Here is a 21,953-nt window from a genome sequence, read left to right on the forward strand (position 1 = left end):
TCATAATGAACTATTTTAGGGAAAATAAAGGATCAGCTGATAGCCGGATGGTCTGGGACTCTTGTAAAGCCTCTATTAGGGGGCAGTTGAACTGGACTGCTAGAGCAATGAGAGTGGGAGGGGCAAGGCTGAATGAGCTTGAACTAGAGTTGGGAGACTTACAAAGGAAGTATGCCTTGTCTAAAGACAGAGGATAACATTAAATTGGATAAAGTAAAAGAAGCTTTGAAGTGTGAGATGGGCTCGCAGGTTGAAAAGGATATATTCTACTTGAAGCAGAATTATAGGGAGGAAGGAGATCGAAGAGGTAGGTTATTAGCTACCAAATTGAAGGGTTTCTCAGAAAGATCATATGTTCATAAGATTGATAATGGTTTGGGAGGTGTAGCTGTTAAGAGGGAAGAGATGGGTGAGTGTTTTTGTTCTTTTATGCTGATTTATATACTAAAGAACTTACCCCACCGGTGCAAGAACTAGCTGATTTCATTAAGAAGATTGACATCCCTTGTCTATCTGATGAAATTAGGAATTCCCTAAATGCCCCAATTGTTATCTCTGAAGTTTTATTGGCAATAAGTGAATTGAGTGTTGGAAAATCTCCAGGTATAGACTGATTGCCTGTCGAATTCTATAGGTCATTTGATGTGCACTTGGTTCCAGAACTATGTGATTTGAATAATTTGTTGTTTCTATCACACTTTTATCCTAAGTGCTTTACAGAACATATTTACATGCATTATGCAGACCTCTACCTTCTCACTGTACCCCCAGCCCCATGTGCCTCCCCACGCTTCCACTCCTTCCAACTCTTGGCCCCCCCTACACTGGAACTCCCTCCCGCTCTCCATCCGCTCCACCCCCACCTACTCATCCTTCCACTCCTCCCGGAAAGCTCTTCTTTTTCACTCCCCCCCCCCACCCTCATCCCCTTTCCTTACCCCCTTTCCCCCTCTAACCCTGCCCCCATTTTCCCTACCCTTAACCCCTTCCCCAATGACCTCAATTGACCACTGAAACTACGTAGGGCATTGGTAGTCACCAGATAACTCCTCCTTCCTCCCACTCCCCTGACCTCAAAACAGACATTGTAACCCCCATTATCTCCCACTTCTCCCCTCCCCCCACTCTCCCCCTCCTTTAGTAAATTGGTCTACATATTGTTCTAATGACTTGTTTCATGTTTGTAAATATGCTTCTGTCACTATTGTACCTGTTAAACTGTAAAGCGCTTTGGCTTAAAGCGCTATATAAACTCAAGAAACATACATCATTATTACCCAATCGAATTGGTGCTCACTTTTATCTACCCTGGAAGGATGAAAAGCTGAGTCGACCGGGGCAGGATTTGAACCTGTGACCTGCAGATAAAAAAACGATCACCACAACTGGCTTGGAAACCCTTTCTTAGCAGCAACATTTAAATTAATCTGATGTATTAGTTTTGAAATATTTCTATTGGTTTATAAACATTATATATTGTCTAGTGATTTATGTAAACACAATCTTCATCTCAAACCAGAAAGGTAGCGTAATCTGTTCAAATACCGCTTCAGAAATGTGACTATTCCATGGCTACAATTGGACTTTTGGGTTAACGCCCTCAGCCCGCCTACCCCCTATAACGGCTCATTGTTTCGGGTTTCTTCTTCTGTTCTGATTTTAGGAAGCTTTTCTGATTTTAGGAAGCTTTTCTTTCCAAATGTACACTTGACTGATTCGTTTAACCTGGCTGTGCCTGACTGGCTTTCACTTTCAGTGTGGATGTGGTGTTATGATGTTTGTGATGTTTCTTTGAGCCTGTGGCTAGTCGGTGGCTCTCGTTCTGACTGCTTGTGCTTCCTGCAGGTTTTTTCCACACTGCTTCGACTCGCGTGGCTTTCTCTCTTGTGGCTACGGCAGGTTCCTTGATTTAAAATGTACATTTTTATAATAATGGTAATCATTTATTTATTTAGCCCTTACGCCTAAGTGCTGTACATTGAACATATTTACATACATTAATAATCCCAACCAAAGTTGGTACTCCTTTCTCGACCACGGAAGGATGAAAGGCTGAGTTTCGATTGGATCTAGCTGAGCGCTCTGAGGCCTATAGAATAGATCCTTAGACACACACACACACATCACAGCATCAAGTGTTCAACCCGCTGAGCTATCTTAACGGCTCACAGTAGCAAATGCTGCTCCTGCTAGCAGGACCGTCAAAGGAGACGCAATGTGTTGCCAAGGGGGATAGAGAGGCGCCGCAACCTGAGTGGGCTGTGAAGAGGACCAGAGCCCTGGCAATTACTGGATCTTCTGGAGCTGGGGAACACGGAAGGCTCCCAACAACTGCGGGCCGATGTAGCAAGGTTTTCAGGTGGCGACTACTGCTCATTGAAACTCCCGATGCTTACCCGGGAGGAAAGTGGAAGTCGAAGGAAACGTCCGGAGGAGCTGCCGAGGATCTGTGAGTGAGTGAGGGAGGGAACATTCGTACCGGGTCGCTCCAGGGGAGGGGAAATGGATATTTGCAAGTATCGATTCAGCTAAAACTCCTAAGAGTGGGGTTTGGAACCCCCCAAGGAAAGGATATTGAGCAAACTGGAAAGTACTTTTTGAAATGCCACAAGATTTATTGAATACCGAATAAGCTATAAAGTACCTTTTGAAATATACCAAGATCTGTTGACTACCCAATTGAGGAGAAAGATGAGGAAATAAGATGAGAATACCGTACAAGTGAAAAGCGAATGCTGTACAATTGTGAATGCAGAGAAAACCCTTTCAGAAGCGTTTGATGAACAAAGGGAGAGTTCATAATGAGCAATATTGAATCGAGCAGAAAAGACAAGTTGATAAACTTGGATGGACATTGAGAAAGCAGTGTGGGAAAAGGGTTTACACCAGAGTGACACACGTGAATACAAGTTGTGGCAAAGCCAAGAGACGGTTATTGTGGAAGCTACAATGAATGTGAAATACTGACACCGGTTCAAGAAGGAAAACCTGTGTTGGCCATGGAACATCAAGAGAATCACAAAGTGCCAAGGGTTATTGGTTGCATGACCTGTAATGGGTGGACCATGTGGTCTGACAACTGTCTAGACCGAATAGCCCCTACTGGAGAAATAACCCAGGAAGCCATGAAGTAAAGGCTGTGCTGCATTGTAATTGCTGAAGTTAAAGAAAGCAATTATTTGAGTTATCAAAAGAGACTAGAGGATTTTAAATTTAAACCTTGAACCATTCAAGAGGCTCATAGCAGTTCTGTTGGTGGAGCTGCCTACGTGCGGAAGGGAAACACCGGCTTTTGTGAACTGTTGCACACAACGCTCATAGCAGTTCTGTTGTAGGAATTGTCTGCTTGGGGAAGGGAACCTCAAGGTTTCTGTGAACTGTGCCTACTTGGGGGCAGGGAACCCCCAAAGTTTCTGTGAACTGTTGAACTTGGGGAAGGAAACACTGAGCTTCTTCGGTACTATTTTGAACCTGGAAAAAGGTGAAATTGAAACCAAGCCAGAGCTGGAAGAAGCTCAGAACTTTACTTTGAACAGTGTTTCTTTTGGTGCTGGCATCCCTACACTTTGTATAGTTTTAGTTGTGAGGGCAAGTATAGGTTTTGGCCACACAGGTTTTTAAGTTGAACTTGAACACAGACTGGCCTTAGTTATTTTTAGGTATGGAAATCACACTTTTAACTTAGGGCAAGTTTGGTGTTACTCCATCCTGACACAAAGACCAATAAAGTTTTTTTATACGAAAGGTTAATCTGTTGTCTATGTCTTGCTTCATGATGCCATCACATAACTTAAAGAAAGTTGTGCATAATAGGAGCCTCCGCACCATGGCTTATAATTTGTGCCACATGTTATCTTGCTCTGTTTGTCTTGTAAAATATGATTAGAAATTAACAGCATATTGGTGGATTGTAAAGTCCTATACTGTTTCCCGATTCTATGGGGTTTCATATATTATGAGGACGAAGATTGAATTCTAGTGGGATGCAGTGTGGTTTCAGTGCTTGGTGGGAGGAAAGTATTGTTTTACCAATTGAGCATCTAGTACTGTATGAAAAAGATCAACAATTGAGACTCCGCCATCAATACCGGAGTGCGTTTGTGGGCTTGAGGAGCGCTGTGAAATCAAACTAGCACTGAAGAGTGATCAAGGTATGTGTAGACATAGCTTGCGTTTATCTAGGTTTCTAAAAATAGCATCCACAAATTGCAAGGCGATGGTGTTGCATTTTGCCCGATTACCCTCCCTGCCCCCGATTGGTCTTCCAATCGGTTTGTTTTCGATGCAATCTTAATTTGTGTGGCAAAGGAAAGATACTTGTTGAGATTAGATCCCGCCTTAAAAACCTTCTAAAAACTCGCTTTGTCGTTGTTTAGAGTTTCTGAGTTTAAAGTGGCACATGTGAAAACTAATGAGCTTTGGCTGCGATAGGGCCACTTGGTGGCTTAAGTAAGGCAATAGTTCCTTCAAGGCTGAGTTCATGCAATTTGCTGCTGATTTGTGTGCAAGTGTGGTGCATGCAGTGATTGTCTGTGTGGCTGCTCAGATTTATTGTCTGATTTTCTGTATTTGATTGAAAATGAATCAGCATTTTTTTAATAGAATGAAGGGCAACCAGAATGGATGTGGAAGAAGAGGGATTCAAGAATGCTTTGAGGTGCACCCCAGTACACCGACGTCTGTCAGGTTTTCTGACCTTTAGATTTGCCTTTGTTTGTGCAATCCTTCGTCATAAGATGCTAAGGAGGGTGGAGGGGGGGTGGGGTCGTGTCACACCATTCTACTTTGGTCCAGTTGAGTCTGCCATCCGGAGTCAGAGTATTTAGGTTGGACAGTAGTTTTACAATGTCTGTGTATAAGGGGACATGGCAGTGTGCTGGCTAAGGTTGTCATTTAAAATTGTTAAGATAGAAACTGAAGCAATAGACACAATTCCATAAAACACTGGTGTTCACTTAGTAGAAATATATTGCGTGATCTTGAATGTAGTTTTATTAAAATCACAAATGTTGGTGTTAAAGGGACCATAATGGATACATTACTTTTTTACATCCTTAACATGTTTGGGGTGGGAGAACTTTTATCAAAGGGCCTAACCGGCAATACCTAAAGGTTCACATTTCTAACACCCCACAAAAACGTTTAAAAAAAGATAGAAAAATGAGCGACTGGTCATGCAGCAGCAAAATAACAGTTGCAGGTGTACATAGCATGTGTACTTAGAACCAGAGCAAGATTAATAGTCTTTTTGTGCCCTCCATGTTAATGTAATGTGTAGCAAACTGCACTGGCTCGCACTGCAAGCCCATATCTTCAAATCCTGCTGCATCATCTACAATGCTGTCGCTCTGAAGTCCCTAAGCTACCTCATTGATAAACTGTGTCTCTGCAGTCCTAAAATCCACCAGAAGTAAGGACCTGTGCAGACTTGAACTCTGTCAGTGCTGGCAGTAAACAACCAGAAGACCAGCCATTTTTGGCTATGCCCCCAAAACTCTGGAACCTCCTTTCCGTCAACATCAGATGTGCCCAAGACACTCTTCTTAAAGGAATGCCTCCTCCCTAACATTTGGGTCCTTACTCCCTCAATTCCACCATCTTCCTGAGACTGGATGAGCTGCTCCCCACTCTTTCCTCCCCTAGTTTCTTGTAGATCTATTGCTGCCAAATTTCACACCTACCCCCGTCGCAATTGTCAGCTGCCCGCTCCCTGTTTCTCTGCTTCCTTCAGTGTTCTTCCTCTAATCAATGTATTATAAAAAGTCTTTTCCATTCAATGTCTCCATTCACTTGGCAAATTGATTCTCTTCCAGTGGTTTGATCACAAATCAAATCAATTGTTAATATTTTCACAACCTCCTGATTGGACAACAAAAGTATTTCCCTTCCACATACTTCCCGTGTGAGATAACAAAAGTCTTCTCCTCCAAACATCAATTCATAAATCAAAAGTAAGCATTCTTTTCTTAACAGGCCAATCACTTGTAAGAACCTCTTACATCACAAACCTTTACCATAGTCACGGGACTGAGAATTACTACTTCTTCCTGGACCACTCACCTGCGGGTGCTAACTTCAATTGTTCCGTGTACTTGTCTACTCGCCTGCCTTGAAAAAACTCCTACTTCAACAATGTTGTACTCTGTGGTAATGCTTGTTTCAAACTCTCCACACAAGAACCTTAACAGGAGATTTGAACGAGCAACTGCTTCTCTTAATCTTTTAGCTTTCATCAAAAGGGTTCACATATTTTCACAATTCATATTTCACAGGAGGATGATTCTTATGTTGCTAGTCATTTGGCTTTTGTCATTGCAAGTTACAATTCTCTCCCCATTGGGGTTTTGTGCAAGGAGTGCTTTGCTCCTGCAACCATTGTTTCTGGTTGTACAGCCTCTTGGTAGCTGGTAATCCGGATTACAATCCCACTAGACCTTTCTTGCTGGGGGAGTTGTACCCAATTTTCTTGGTATTAACACTTAAGCTGATTTGACTATGGCTTAAAATCTCCTATTGGTATCCCTTTTCAGGAGAGTTATGTCCAATGTGTCTGTACATCAGCCTCCTATCACTTTGACAATGCGGGTTACATTGTTCCCCTATTTGGAATCCCACATTAGGAGTGTTGCGCCAGTACGCCTTAATTCAATTGCTCGATATTCAAAATAATTCTGATCACCTAGTGGTCTCCTTTTTGAGTGCCGTGTGACGCCTGTTTCAGGCCAACTCACTGGTATGCCTTGGCGTCTCCAGACTTGCTGGTGTAACCTTTTCTCTCTTTGGGACCTCATCTGCTTGTGACAGCTCCTCGCTGTCTGCTGCCTTGTGTGTTGACCTAGGGAGCTTTCGCAGCTCTGCACTCTCCAGTTTGAAGGAAGCACCAGAGCAGTTCACGGTGTGCCGGGGGCATTTCTCCCACATGGCATCGCTCGCTTTAGTACCGTTTCTGACTGTGTCCTCTGCGTGGCAGCATTGTCCTGAACTCAGCCACATTGGTTACACAGTGTTCGGCTGCTGCCACAACACAATCTGCTTCCTTCCACTGCTGCTTCTCTCGCACATGAAGGACCTTCACCTTTCTAAAAGTCACGCTCAGGTGTTCTGCACTGAACTATACCGCTCATATCCATTCTCCAACTGAGTTCTCCTTCCTCGTCTCAGTACTAAGAGCATGAAGTCCATAATGTTCTTATCTATTTTTTCTTGGTTATTCCTATCTGATTGGGTAACAGTGGTCTGATTTAGGGGAGGTTATTAAAGGAGTTGGTGTGTTTCCTTTTAGGTTTGGACCTTGATATCTGCCAAAATCATAACATCTAGAAGATAGGGTGTTAACCTTTTTATCTCTGACTATGCGATTTTCATGTTTATCAAAAGGATCTCCGGGAGAGCGAATCACACAATGACAACATGCCATTAAATAGTTGGGCATTAAGGAAATCTCATCCTCACGAGAGTGAAAGGTGTCTCCTAATGTAGTCACCACCTCTCCCTGACAGCAGTCGCCTCCCAAGTGATCCTCCCATTTGATACCGGCACCAGGGTTCGGATCAGGTAGCAGCGGCCTTCCCGTGGCCACATGGGATGAGACTTTAGGGTGCGGTTTAGTGATGACTCTGCAGGATTCATCACAAATTGCTTTACCCATATCTTATCTAATGTATTTTTTTGTTTTCTTTCCAAATGTGTTTAGTAATGATCTCATTTTGCACTTTTTCTTTTTTCTAATTTGTTCTACTTTTCTCTCTCGTTCCATGTTCGTTGTGCTATCCCCATCGTTGTTGATTTGATTGGTGTTGATTCTCTTTCTCTCACACACACACCACACACGCACACACCAACACACACGTAATAAACAACTTTAATGGCAGACCATCTGATAAAGTAGTCATTAGAAAGCTATTCACAAGTACTGAGTTCTGTGCGCAGGTTGAGTGACACACTCACTTCTGCATTCGATTTCTATGGAACTCTTGGCTGGCGTTCCTGTAAGTTCCCACCCCTGCAGGTTTTACCTATGATTCAAACAGACATGAGAGCTCAGACTCAGAAAAGGCCGTTTGATAGCATAATCAATAACATTTGAAACGTGCCAATAGAAGAATGCATGCAATCCTGCTTGCTGATTAGATACGCAGCTATTTGTCATGGGCAAAACTGAAACGTGAACAGCGTGCTCTTATAACCAGAGAACCCTTCAGTGCTTTGCGGTTAAGCAGCATTACTGCAAGTGGGCTGGTTTATTGTCGCTTGACAAAAGTTGCCAAATCTGTAATGCATCACATGAGGACTGGTTACATCTGTTCTTTTTCTCTCCGGCATATCCGAAATCGCGTTAACACTTTTTAATCCCGATACTTGATCAATGAATTTCGGGCCCTGGAAACCACCAGCGTTCTATTTTCTGCTAAAGCTAGAGACACAAGTAGTAGCTTGGACTTTGTTTGTTTCCTAAAATGTACCTTGAGAATCAGCCTCGCTGATGGAGATCAGATGATGTTTGCGTTACTAAATACTTGTTTAGAGTAATACACTCCAAACTGTTATGCATGTAATTCTAATGTATCTTCTTTTCACGTTTCGCCTTCTCTTCACTTGTTTATAGCCATGGCGTACTTTACGAATGTATATTTCTTTCCTTTTTATTTTAATTTATCCTGGTGAACTTTATTTTATTGTACAGTTTGATGCAAATCTTTCAGAATAAACTTTTACAACAACAAACCCTTTTAGTATTCCAAACATAGTTTTGAATTGGTTTCGATTTAGGCTCCATTCCATCATATGCCAGGAGTCCTTTCTCGGTTTATATTTTCCGTCTATGGATCCCTTGTATTCTGTTGACCCCCTATCATAACATTTCTTTTTTCAATCTTTTGTATTTCTTTCTTTTATTTTTCCTGTTTTCGTTTTGCAATAGTTTCTGCAGTCATCCACTTGTGCAGCTTTGCTTTGTGGTATCTGATTGCAGGATTTAATTTTCCAAGTTTGTTGGAAATTCTGCATGTCAGTGAGGTTCTTTTCTGGTTCAACTCGTAGTAATTAAACAAAACAAATGCGATAACTGCGTTCTTTTCCATTTCTAGGGGTGTGGAGCCATTCGACAAACCCAACACAATCTATGTTGAACGCCATGAACCAAGCGGCACTTCCACTGTCCTACGCAGCACTGACTTCTTTCAATCCTGGGAAAACAAAGACATCATCATAGAAGAAGTCGATGACTTTCAGATACGAGAAAAGTACATGTTTGCGACTAAAACCGTGGTATGTCAAGAGTACATGACTCATTTGCTGCAGATCCAGTTTGATATTCACTCTTCTTTGGCTGAGCCAGATGCTGGTTCCTTTTGAACTACCACTGTCTCTTCTGGTTCGGTGTCCAAGGTCCCCTTTCAGTTGTGAGTCGCCATTTTGCAAGGTGGCTACATCAACGTCCCCGAAGTGAACCTTCCATTACAAAAAAGTTGTAATGCCTGTGCAGTGCACTCTTGCAAGTCTGCCTTTTTTCAGTGGGGCGGGCACTTGGGCCTGAGACTGCTCCCCTGTGCAATGGTAGAGGAGCCAAAGCGCCATGCTCTGAAGGGGCTGCAGAATTGAGGGGGGGGGGTGTATTGGAGATGGCTATTTTTTAGGCAATTAAAAATATAGATTTTAATTTTGAATAAGCATTTTTCTGGTATTCCCAACATTGTTTTGCAGATAGCAATTCCTGTACATTGAGGCATCGTTTTGATCATGGAGGGAATCTTCATATGCGATGGCACTTAGATGGAGGCTTTCACATTTAAAAAGTTGTGCTCTTGCCACTGTTCTGAACCAATCGAACAGCGCAGGCGGCCTAAAGCAGTCGGGCACATTGTGCCTGTTCTACCCGTTTATCTTTGCTAGTATTGGCTTATTTTAGGAAGTTTAACTGGAGGATAACCTACATATCCGGAGCTGTGGCCCAATCTTATATATGAAATCACGTTTTATGTCCTGCTCTTTTCAACACGGTAAGAATAGGACCCGTACACTCTTAAGAATCCATGTTGACAAGAGCTGTGGAAAGAGAATATTCAACCTCCAAAAAAGATTGTGTAATCTGAGACTGCTCCAGGGAGTGACCTGGCCAAAACTTGATATACAAGTGCAGTTAATGGGCAAAGGCTAGCCCCAATGAGAGGGAGCTTTAGGAGGAGGAGGATTAGGATTATTATTATTTAGGGTAATGACCCTTTTAAAGAAAATGCAAATATAAAAATACTCGCAATTGAAAGTCAACTTTCGTACAAGACACCTGAGATGCATCAACAGCACCCAGGCTAACACAATCCCCACATGGCATTAAACACCCTCCTATTAATCTACCTCAAGTGACCATCCCTCCTCCCCAGAAATGAATTCTACATTTGCAGGTTGTCTATATTTCTGTAGTTGGATTTTATTTTCCCTTTATATTCTGTAGTCTGTTCCATATATTTCCATCTGTGCATTTGCATCTTTTTTTATTTATTTAAACCGATCGGCACTTGCTCCTTTTTTATTTTTTCTATACAACCTTACCCTTTTTTGCATCCGTTTGGCTAGTTCCCTGAAAAATGTGCACAACCAATGTGAATGTGCAAAGCTGTAAATGCACAGATGTAGAGACCTGTCGCCCTGAGTTCGGTCTTTTCAAGGTCCTTATTTTCATTGCTTACTAGGCTGTACTACCTTCTGACACACGTTTCAGAGCATTACAGGAAGTGGTCGAAGTGTAAAGTAGTAGAGCTATGTTCCCTGCTGGCCTGCCCCCGCTCCCCACATACCCCGTCACCATTCCCCCTCCCACACACAATACACACCCCCAAAGACTTGCAAAGTGCTGTTTAAGGGAACATTCAGTGCAGTGCACTGAAAGTGCAAGCTGCAACGTCTTCCTACACTTTTATTTTAAAACGAAACCATTCCGGAACGGTTTCTTTTTTAAAAAAAAAAGTTAGGAGCTGTAAAATGTAATTTAAAAAATTAGAGGAGCAACGCACCCTCACTTCGACCCCTGATTACAGGAGGTGCACATCTTTGGTGCCCTATTGTTGTTTCAAATGAGGCACGTGTTCGAGGTCTAGCAACCTACTTGACCCTTTGTCTTCTTTCAACAGCATCTCTTGGGCAGCCAGCAACGATCGGTTCAACTCTGGGTTTCCTTCAACCGCAGTCCAATGAAGGCTGCGCAATTTGTGACGAGGCATCCGATCATTGTACGTATCCCTGTTAAATGGCTTCTGTTTTTGATCTGTTTTTGCACTGAGTTTAAGAGTTCTCTTGGGTTGGCCACTGGGTTGATGGGTGGCCAAGAAGGTATTCCTGCTGCACTAGTACAAGGACATGCCCTTGCTCTAAGCTTTCAAAGTGGAGAGGATAAGGAGGGTGCATTTGGAAAGTGGAGGAAGAGCATATGGAAAAGGTATCCCAGCGTAGGAAAAAAAAATGCAAGAATAAACGGAGGAAACATGGAGACGAGTAGTAAATGGGGAGGCGGACTAAAGTGCAGAAGGTGGAAGTGGACGATCAGGAGGAGTGCGAGGGATAACATGGATATCTGCGAGTATTTTGGGAGTGAAGACGAGGAAGACTATGATGCCAAGGACATTGATTTGTCGAATGTGGGAAGGATAAACGTGTCGCAGAGAAGGGATGTGAGGGCTAGTACTGTAAAGCAGGGGTCTGCAATCTATGGCTCTCCAGACTTTTTGGACTACAACTCCCATCAGCCCTAGCCAGACAAGTCAATTGCGAGGTATCATGGAATTGTAGTCTAACATCTTGAGAGCCACAGGTTGCAGGCCCTGGCGGTAGAGAATGAAGGAAGGCGTTGAGCAACATGGAATCCTAGAGTCAGTATAAAAGAGAAGGTGTGAAGGAAAGGAAATGTGTAGACGTGGATCAGTAGAAACAGATGGAAATAACTAGGGGAAAGGTGGGCAGTGGCGAGTAGGGCAAGCAGGACGTATCTCGGGTAAATGTGAGCAAGAGAGGCTGGCACAAGAGCCCATGTTTGAGGTTAGCTGATGGGAAAGAAGCAAATGGGCGTCAAGTGGGATGGAATTGACGTTAAAGGGTATGGTTTAAATGGATGAAGAAGAGGGCAAAAGGAAATGGTCAACACGAGTTTTAATTAAATTGTTTGGTTTTAAATATCTGTAAAGCAATTTTGTTTTACCTCTGTGCACGGAAAAGCTTCCTGTGGTTTTGGCATCTGAATTTATTTGAGCGATATGAAGTTGTGTGCTTGGAAACCATTTTGTTTCTTAGGAATATTACATAGCGGATGCCTCAGAAGACCAGGTGTTTGCGTATGTTACACAAAAAGACAACCGGACACACCTTTACATCTCTGAAGTCGAAGGCCTGAAGTTTTCCTTGTCCCTGGAGAACGTACTCTATTTCAGTCCTGTAGGAGCAGGCGGCGACACCCTGCTCAGGTAAGAAGGGATGATGTCCAGTGCATTTAAATAATCCTTCTATTGTAGCGGGCTGGTATTTGTAGTTCTGCTCTCACCTAGACGTCGAGTGGTAGATATTCACATTATAAATCTAAGTATGAGCAGGGCCTAAGCCCCATGTAAACATTGTACCACTTATACATTTTAATACTTGAGCTTAGCGATATGAACAGTACACTTTTAACTGGATAGCGCTGCTTGTAATCATAGTTCAATGTCTACCGTTCAACACCTATTTTACAATGTCTCTGGGAGCTGTGAATATTTCATCTCATGCTAACCATGTTACACCATCCACATCTCCTCTTTGAGGCTTTAGCCCTTGTAATGCAAGCAAGAATGCTTTTTTATTGGAGCAGGAAAGGAAACTGCCCTTGCACAACGTTCTGAATGCTCACAAGGCCTAGCAGGAGCGCCTCTTTCTTCATTGTTATGATAGTTGCCTTTCTTTCCCATGTTCCCTCCCCTTTGCCCTGTGGGCGCTTTGAAACACAATTTACTTGCTGTATAGGTGCCTTACAAATGCACAACAAAATAAACTAAATGAAGGCGCATATGCCAGGACAAGGCGGAGGAAGTGCTGAATTTAAGCATACTTCCGCAACACATAAATTAGTGCCTGTTGGTCATTTTATTTAGACTGCTCCATGATCTTCTGCTCAGGTCGCAATTATTATGAAAGGTGCTAAAGCCCCCTTTCTAGCTCCAATTCTGTCCGCCATTTTGGATGGTATCAGTTAATCGAGAAAACATACATTCCACCTTTGTACTCAAAGCACTAGCATATAATGTGTCGTCTGTTAAGGGACACTGCAATTTCCATCTGCCAATAAACATCAAACCTCTAATCTGTACACATCTTCACAGAAAATTCATTCTATTTCAAAATTTCAGGTCTAGATGCATTACATCAATATATCGCTGGAGAAATGCCTTCTGAATTAAATACCTAGCCGGTCAAGTGGCACAGCAAGTATAGAGTGCTTCCTTTGACATCTGTGCAGAGCTTGCTAACGCAGGTTCGAATCCCGGCAGGGCCCAACTTAGCCTTTCACCCTTCGGAGGTCGATAAATGAGCACCACACACTATGGGTAATAAGCAGCGCTCAGATACCTGATGGTTCGTAGCGCTATATAAATGCAAAATTATTATTACTATATTTCGAATGGATTGTGTCCTCGAAGTATTCCTCATCTTATAACAAATCGTATCCCAGCTCTGTTGCTTCGTAATTTTTTTTTTTCACCAGGAGGCGCTGTGTTTGAGACTGGAGTCGAAGTCCCTTGAGGGCCGCCGTCGGGCGTCGACGTCATCTGCTGTATAAAGGGCTCGAGCAGCGCCCGTTACCTCAGTTCCGTTTTTCCGGCGCAACTGCTTCGTGTTACGAACAACGCATCAGAATTTTCTTCGACGATATCCTCATCTTCTACTCCCTCCACACCCAAGACAGGGTTAAAAAAAGTCTTAAGTGTGGCAGGAAGATGTCTATAACTGACCCCCATCGGAATTGCCTCTGGTGCCTCAGCCCAGACCATCAGGTTGATGTGTGCGGGTCCTGTCAGGCCATGTCCAATAAGGCTATTGGGGAACGCAGAGGTAAGCTGGCGGTGGGGGAGGAGAAATCCAAGTCTCAGAAAAGACAAAAGGATTCGGATGGTGGTCTTCCTCCTCCTCCTCGGCTTCTTCTGAGAGGAGAGTAACTTATCCATCAAAGCACGGTTCCCCAGAAAAATGGAAGGACCTTAGGGCTTCGATGCTTAAAACATTCGAAAGCAGCCCAGACCCTCTCAAAGTTGCCGCATGGTGATCATGCCTCTACTCCAATCTAAAAGTGACAGAGGAAAATCAAGATCTAAACACGCAAGAGTTGAAAAAGAGTAGAGAGTGTCTTCAAGGCAAAGTTCCCTGATGCCTCGCACAAAGTCAAAGCCTGCGGTGCATAAATCGGGGCTAGCGGAATCGACATCGAAGTCAAAACTCCATAGCGCTGAGACCGCTGACGAAAATGATGTTGACACCTTTAGCTGTATCAAAGCCTTCTTCGACAGCATCGACACCTCCTACGACACCGTTGAAGCCAGCGTCTTCCCTATTGACGCCTTTGACGCCTTTATCGAGGCCTTCTTTGATACCAAGCCCCAAGTCGATGCCATTTTCCATGCCTAGGCGAATTCCACCCTCTTTGCCTGATGAGATTTTCCACCCTCAACCTAGACAGGAATCTTTTAGATCCATGTCATCTATATATGAAGAACATTCCTCTGAAGAGGATGTCACTCTAGCTGGAGTTAGATTTGGAGCCAGAGAGGTCCCTGAAGAACTAGTGGACCCACAGTCTAAAATAACAGACGTTTGACTGTCTCCAATATCAGTGGCTTAGACACTTCACCCGAAGTGGATTTTGAAAGACCAGATCCTACAGAGCAGGCTGATCCCAGTTATAGGAATCTTATGGGAAGGGTCATTGTGTTTATGGGTTGGAAAGCAGCTTCCCCATTTTTTGACCAGGATGACATGACTGACCTCCTGAGTGAGGGCCCCTTGAAAGATCCTGTTCTTCCATTCCATAAAGCACTGCAAAAAAGGGTAATGGTAAATTGGAATACTCCTGATTTGATTGTAGCATTAAATAAGAAACTGGTACCAAAATATAGGCCAGCTTTATTAGATCCAGAATATTTATCCAAACATCAGTCTCCTGAAAGTCTAGTGGTACAAGCTGCAACCTCCACTAGGCAATCCACTTGCCCATCAATACCACCAGACAGGGACGATAAAGTTGATGCTTGGGCCCGGAAAGCTTTTCTTCGGGCAGCATGGCCCTGAAATCGACTAATGTCACTTGCACATTAGCAAAATTTACTTATACCCTGTGGGACTGCATGTCATCAGCGGCTGAACGCAACCCGGAAGGTGAGGAACAGAATGGTTTCCTGGCTATAGTGAAGGATGGTAAAGAGGCTATGGAGGAATGCCTTCAGTCAGGATTGTACACTGCCGATAGTATAAGCAGGTCCATGGCATCTAGCACGGTCTTGCACAGATTCGCATGGCAAGGAAATCTGGTTTTTCATCTGATGTGCAGTCTAGATTAGTTAATATGCCTTTTGACAGCTTGAGGTTGTTTGGCAGCAAAGCGGACGAGAGCTCGGAGAAGCTGCAGACCTCGAAATCGGCAGCAAAATCACTTTGCGCCGCTATAAGGCAACCTTAGCCCTCTTACGCAGGCTCATCTTCCTGGAAGAATCGCCCCTTTCGCTTCTAGTCCTCTTTTGGAAAAGGGAGGGGCCAGGCCAGTCAGAAAGGCCAACCGAGAAAACCCTTTCGTGGTGGAAAAGGGAAAAGTGCGAGATCAGCCACAGCAGCGGCTACTACCTCCTCAGCCACTGCTGCAAAGCCACTTTGAGGTCTTAACCCACAAAACCCCGGAGGGAGGCAGAATCACTCTGTATCGGGACGAATGGCGGGGCATTATGTCAGATGCCTGGGCACTAGAGATAGTGACACATGGTTGCTGTCTTCCTTTTTATCAAAGACCTCAAGATCATCCACTGGGCGCCAACTCTGTAAAAATTCCAGACCCGCTCCTTGTGCAGGAGGTTTTAACCCTGCTAGAGAAAGGTGCAGTAGAACATGTACCTGAAGTAGAGAAGAACACTGGCTGGTACTCCCCATCCCCCCCCTATTTTCTCATCCCCAAAAAGGACGGAGGATTGAGACCCATCTTGGACTTGAGAAGCTTGAAAAAGTTCCTCAGCAAGGACAAGTTCAAGGTGGTGACCCTTTCTCAGATCCGTCGCGCTCTTCAGCTTCAGGACTGGCTGGTTTCATTGGACCTTCAGGATGCTTACTTTCATGTGCCAATCCATCTCGAAGCACAGAAAGTACCTGAGGTTCACAATTGGTGGTTCTCATTATCAGTTTCGGGGTCTACCATTTGGGCTGACCTCCGCCCCAGGGGTTTTCACCAAACTGATGGCGGTGTTGGCCGTGAGTATCAGAGGAAGGGGATTCATGCCTACCTTTATCTGGATGATTGGCTAATCAGGGAGAGTTCATCCGAACGAGCCCAGGAACATATGGCCTTGACTTGCCACTTCTTACACAGTCTGGGATTCTCCCTCAATTACAAGAAGTCACAAATGATTCCAAACCAAAACCTCCAATTCATTGGAGCGATCCTGGACACTTCCTCGGGGAAAGCCTCGCCTCCCGAGGAGAGAGCTCACCACATTCTGCAGATGGTAATGAAGTTTCAAAATGCCCAACATCTACCGGCTTTCAACTTTCTAAGGTTGCTAGGCCTCATGGCATCCTGCATTTCTCTGGTGCCAGAGGCCAGATTGAGATCCCTTCAGTGGCCCCTCAGGACTCATTGGTCCCAGTATTTGGGGGAGATGTCAAACCTTCTACAAGTCCCGACCAAAGTGGCTCAAGATCTCCTATGGTGGGCTTGCAAGGAGAATATCCTCCAGGGGGAACCTTTTTGGCAACCATGGCTGGAGATCACGCTAGTGACGGATGCCTCACTCACGGGAAGGGGAGCCCACACCAACGATCTGACAATCAGCGGTCATTGGTCTCCATCGGAGTCCAAACTACACATCAACCTTTTAGAGCTGAGGGCAATCAGACTAGCGCTGAAGGCTTTTCTGCCCTCTGTACAAGGAAAGAATGTCCTGATAATGATGGACAACATGGTGGCCATGTACTACCTCAACAAAAGAGGAGGCGTAGGATCACTCCCACTGTGCAGAGAGGCAATGCAGCTCTGGTTCTGGGCAATGCAAGAAGGAATCTCTCTATCGGCAGTTCACCTCGCTGGAGAACTAAACACGGCGGCGGACGCTCTGAGCAGGCAGAGCAGTCTCCCACGACTGGGAACTAGCTCAGGAAGTGCTTCAAGAGATCTTTGCCTTTCGGAAGTGCAAACTGTATTGCTCAAGGGGATTTCCCCCGAGAGGAGCTCTAGGGCATGTGTTCGTAGTGGACTGGGTATTTCCACTCCTTTACGCGTTTCCTCCAGTCCCCGTTATTCCTCACGTAATCGTGAGGTTGAGAAAGTTCAGGAAAACCATTATCCTAATTGTCCCGGATTGGGCCAGAAGGACGTGCTACCCGGACCTTCTGAGCATGTCCATCTGCCCTCCAATACGTCTTCCACAAAGGGAGGATCTTCTCTCGCAAGAGGAAGGTCGGGTTCTCCATCCAGAGGTCAAGGCACTCCGCCTTCACGCATGGTTTCTGAGAGGCCAAGATATAAGGATTGGGACCTCACGGATGACGAAATGGAGGTTTTGCGTTCGGCCAGAAGGCCAGCAACAAAATTCCTCTATCTGTCGTTGGAACAAGTTCAGTAACTGGTCCGGGGATAAGAATGTGGATCCATTTCTTTGTAATACTCCAACAGTACTTTCTTTTCTCTTACATTTAGCCAATTTGGGGCTCCAGGTTGGTACTATAAAAGGATATTTAGCAGCGCTATCTATTTTTAAGTGCTCCTCGGAAGAGGCGTCCTATTTTAAAATGCCTTTTAGTCATTCAATTCTTGAAAGGGCTGACACATGTATACCCTCCAACACCTTTTCAGGTGCCCATCTGGGATTTAAATCTAGTCTTAAAATTTCTCGAAATTTCTCTTTCGAACCTTTACTTTCTTGTCCATTAAGACTTCTCACTCTTAAAACAATTCTATTGGTGGCTATAACATCAGCCCACAGGGTAAGTGAGTTGCAGGCACGGTCCTGTAAGCCTCCTCACACCATTTTCCATAGTGTCTGATTTTCATCTGTCACAAAAAATTCTTACCTTCCTTTTATCCTCCACCTCACACTAGTAAGGACAAGGAAAGGTTGCATAGACTGGACCCAAAAAGGGCTCTCAGTTTCTACATTTCCAGATTGGCAAATCTCTGACAATGTGACCAACTATTTGTTGGTTATACTGGGCACAAATTGGGCCTTGCAGTATCTAAATAAACTCTATCCAGATGGATAATTCTAGCAATCTCTGAATGCTATAAACTAGCTGGGAAAGAGCCTCTAGATGGATTAAGGGCTCATTCAACCAGAGGCATGGCAACTTCCACGGGCCTTCAGAGGGGCGTTGCGGTGCAGGATATTTGTGCTGCGGCCACCTGGTCGTCAATGCATACCTTTGTAAAGCATTACTGCTTGGACTCCACTTCATATCAAGGAGGACTATTTGCAAAGGCTGTCCTTCATTCAGTCCATAATTAAGATTTCTAGTACTCCCACCTCCTAAATTACCACTGCTATGGGAGTCTATCATAATATGAGGAATAGGTGGGAGGACACAATCCATTCGAAGAACAAGTTACTTACCAACTGTAACATTCTTTCGATTGGATGTTCCTCCCACGTATTCCTCATCGACCCTCCCAACCTAGCCCTCCCTACAATTTATGCCAGTTGCACTCTAACTTCCTTAAGAGCCTGAGGACTTAAAACCTGATCAGCTGATTGCGACGATGAGCACCGTAAAATTCAGAACTGAGGTAACGGGAGCTGCTCAAGCCCTTTACACAGCGGATGACGTCGACGCCCGCCGGTGGCCTTCGAGAGACTTCGATGCTGCGGTCTCGAACACAGCGCCCCCTGGTGGAAAAATGTTTCCAAAGCAGCAGGGCTGGGATATGATTTATCATAAAATGAGGAATACGTGGGAGGAACATCCAATCGAAAGAACGTTACAGTTGGTATGTAACTTGTTCTTCTCACCTAATGTCATGATGTAACTTTTATAAGGTTTTTTTTTTTCACTGACCTAATGTTGCCTTGTAGTCCATACCAACATCTTAACTCAATTTTCTCAACTTGCATTCTCGATTTGACTAAGCCGGAAATTCCGGCGATCACTTTCAGCGACCTGTCTTGGGACGAAGAGGTTCCTTTAGGGGCGCCTCATTGCACGCGACATCAGGTCGCAGGTAGCTGTGCGTTTGCTTCAATATATTTATTTGTAATTATTTATTTATTTGCATTTGTAAAGCGCCCAAGGGCGTCAAGGTGCGGTTTCTACTGGTTACATTCATCTTATGGAAATACACAGCTGTGTCCACTGTTCTATAACGAAGCACAGAAAAATGCAGTGCTCTGGTTGACCGTATACTTAAGCAAACACTAAGACTATGAGATCTGCCCAAGGGGCTCCGCCGGAAGCGCTGCACCAAAACACACCATAGGAGTCTATTTCAAGACCAGAAGGCCCTTTAACTTATTAAGCAGCAATAACAAAGTTTCAAATTTTCAAGAAAAACTCAAAGAACTACAATTTCCTAGAAACTGATAGTCTCTTGTGGTTTCAAAACTCGATTGCTCCTCTAGTCTTGTGATGTTCCTATAACCCTATGTGTTTCCTCTTACATTGCTGCTTGAGCAGCAGAAAAGTACCTTGCCTTCCTTATTCACATATTGCATCTTACTACTGCAGCGCATCGTGCAAGGTCCCAGGTACGTGTAGGCAGGACGCAGTGCAACACAGACTACAGTTGAGTCCCTACAGGACTCCTTCTCCTAGTAAGCTGGACAGTTCTTGGCCGAGACCAGGAGGTGGAGTGGCAGCGCATTTGAACTGTTTTATGCAGTTTCAGGGTGCCGCACTGCACTTCTCTCGCAGTCCGGACGCACGAATTAGCTATTTGACTTGTTCCAGATCAGCTATTGGTGTTTTCAGGTCATACTATAACCGGGAAGTGCTATTGCTGCATCAGTTGAAGCGACTGGCTTTCCCTGTGCTGTAGTTTCGGAGCACTGGAGCACAACAGGCCACCTGCTGGTGGTGGCGGTCAAGTACAGCAGTGGTCCCTCACAGCAGATCAGTCTCACACTGTTGGTACGGGCCTATGTCCCAAGTAAACCTGAGGAGCACTGAAGTTTTATAAACCTAACCCCATACGACAAGTATGCTGTGTAGACCCCACCTGGATGTGGTGCATTAGTACGGTGTCAGTACATCAATCACTTTGCCTTGTGGGAACCCCAGCATTGGGAAGCTATTGAGGGAGACATTATCCGATAGTGACTCAACACACTATTCTCTAAGGAGTTTGTCCAAGAGCCACTTGTTAAACAAGGTGGTGCTAGGGGGACTGTGGCCCCTGTCGGACAAGTTGGATTTTTATTAATGACTGGATCAACTTCTCACAGGGCCCTAGGGCTCTCAGATCCCAGAAAGAGGAACCAGTCAAAGGGGGAAGCCTACCTCCATCTACATGATGCATGTAGGGCCGCGAGAGCCCTGAACACCCTCCTCCCCCCACCCAGACAATGAACAAGCCCAGGGGCAAGCAAGCCCATTCCAAAAGTCTGCAGTCTCGGTCCAGAAGCCGTGCATGGCCCAGGTACTTTCCCTCCAGGCCTGTGGAAAATCTACAGGGCGAGGAATCTAGCAAGCCGCCCGGCTACATGGTGCGAAGACTCTGTGCCGAGAGAACGCTCCACTGCTTCCTCACGCTACATAGGGAAACCTAGTAAAAAGCACAAGAGCCTTCAAGAACAGTCCTACATTGGGTTTGATCCAGACTTGTTGGTGGACCTGAGGTACTATGAGGGGGAGCCTCTGAGCAAGGCTGCAAAGTATTTGAGCAGGCCCCTTCGCATTCTGTTTTATGGGGCTCCGTGGGCACTTTTGTATGGTCGGCAATGCCGACTGTGCCGTAGTCGCAGGCCGAAGGAGGCCTATCCTAGTGAAGATTGACCCAAAGCTTTGGGAATTGGCCTCCTCTGAAGCAGCAGCTGTGTCAAAAGGGCTGCTTTTTGGGGATGCTTGAATTAAATACATGTCCAAGTTCGTCCATACCTTCAGAGCTCTGGACAAGGTGCAGGCCACCCTGTGGAAGGTCTTCAGGCAGGATGGCAGAGGGAACGGCTGCTCAGCCAGCTAAGGCCTTATGACGGAAGCTCCTGCTGAGGACAGGACGACAGCCAAATCCCTTCTTCCCCTCCCGCAAGAGGGGGAAATGGTAGGTGCTGAAGAAGTACCAGCAGACTCCTGGTCCGCACAGCAGGTGAGAGCAACATCCAGCGTGAGCAGTGTAAGCACCCCCTATTCCTTATTTCAGCCATTGGAGGCAGGCTAGCATTATGCCAGCAGAAAAGGCAAGAGCTTCCTGGAGACGCCCTGGTTTTAAACCGTGCGTGGCTTCCAGCCAGAGTTTTTCCAGGGGCACAAGCAAGAAGAGCCTCTGTATCTGATGTACATCTCAGGGCAGGATCATATCCTCATGAACAATAAGTCTAGGAGTTTCTAAGGAAATGAGCAATCGGTCCGGCCGAGGAAGGGCCAGTAGGTTTTGTGAGCAACCTTTTCTGTGTAAAGCGGATACAAAAGGTCAGGCTGGTCATAAATCCCCTGGCCCTCAATGCCCATCTGACGTATCGCCACTTCAAGATTGAGGGCTTTCATGTCTTGTGGGACATTCTGCAAGAGGGGGACTGGTTAGCACAAATAGACTTGCGAGA

General features: G+C 44.9%; 1 protein-coding gene across 2 annotated transcripts in view; it reads left to right on the plus strand.

The window, feature by feature from the left end:
• SORL1 (sortilin related receptor 1) overlaps nucleotides 1–21,953 on the plus strand; it is a 1,341,481-nt gene that overhangs the window by 200,128 nt on the left and 1,119,400 nt on the right. For both annotated transcript variants that reach the window (XM_069614318.1, XM_069614319.1), the window contains exons 6-8: nucleotides 9,087–9,267; nucleotides 11,127–11,225; nucleotides 12,280–12,449. In XM_069614318.1, coding sequence (XP_069470419.1) covers nucleotides 9,087–9,267; nucleotides 11,127–11,225; nucleotides 12,280–12,449 — 450 coding nt within the window. The remainder of the gene's footprint in view (nucleotides 1–9,086; nucleotides 9,268–11,126; nucleotides 11,226–12,279; nucleotides 12,450–21,953) is intronic.

This window comes from Ambystoma mexicanum, chromosome 9 (genome assembly GCF_040938575.1).
Source record: "Ambystoma mexicanum isolate Mex_15411 chromosome 9, UKY_AmexF1_1, whole genome shotgun sequence".
In the NCBI taxonomy this organism is placed as follows: Eukaryota; Metazoa; Chordata; class Amphibia; order Caudata; family Ambystomatidae; genus Ambystoma; species Ambystoma mexicanum.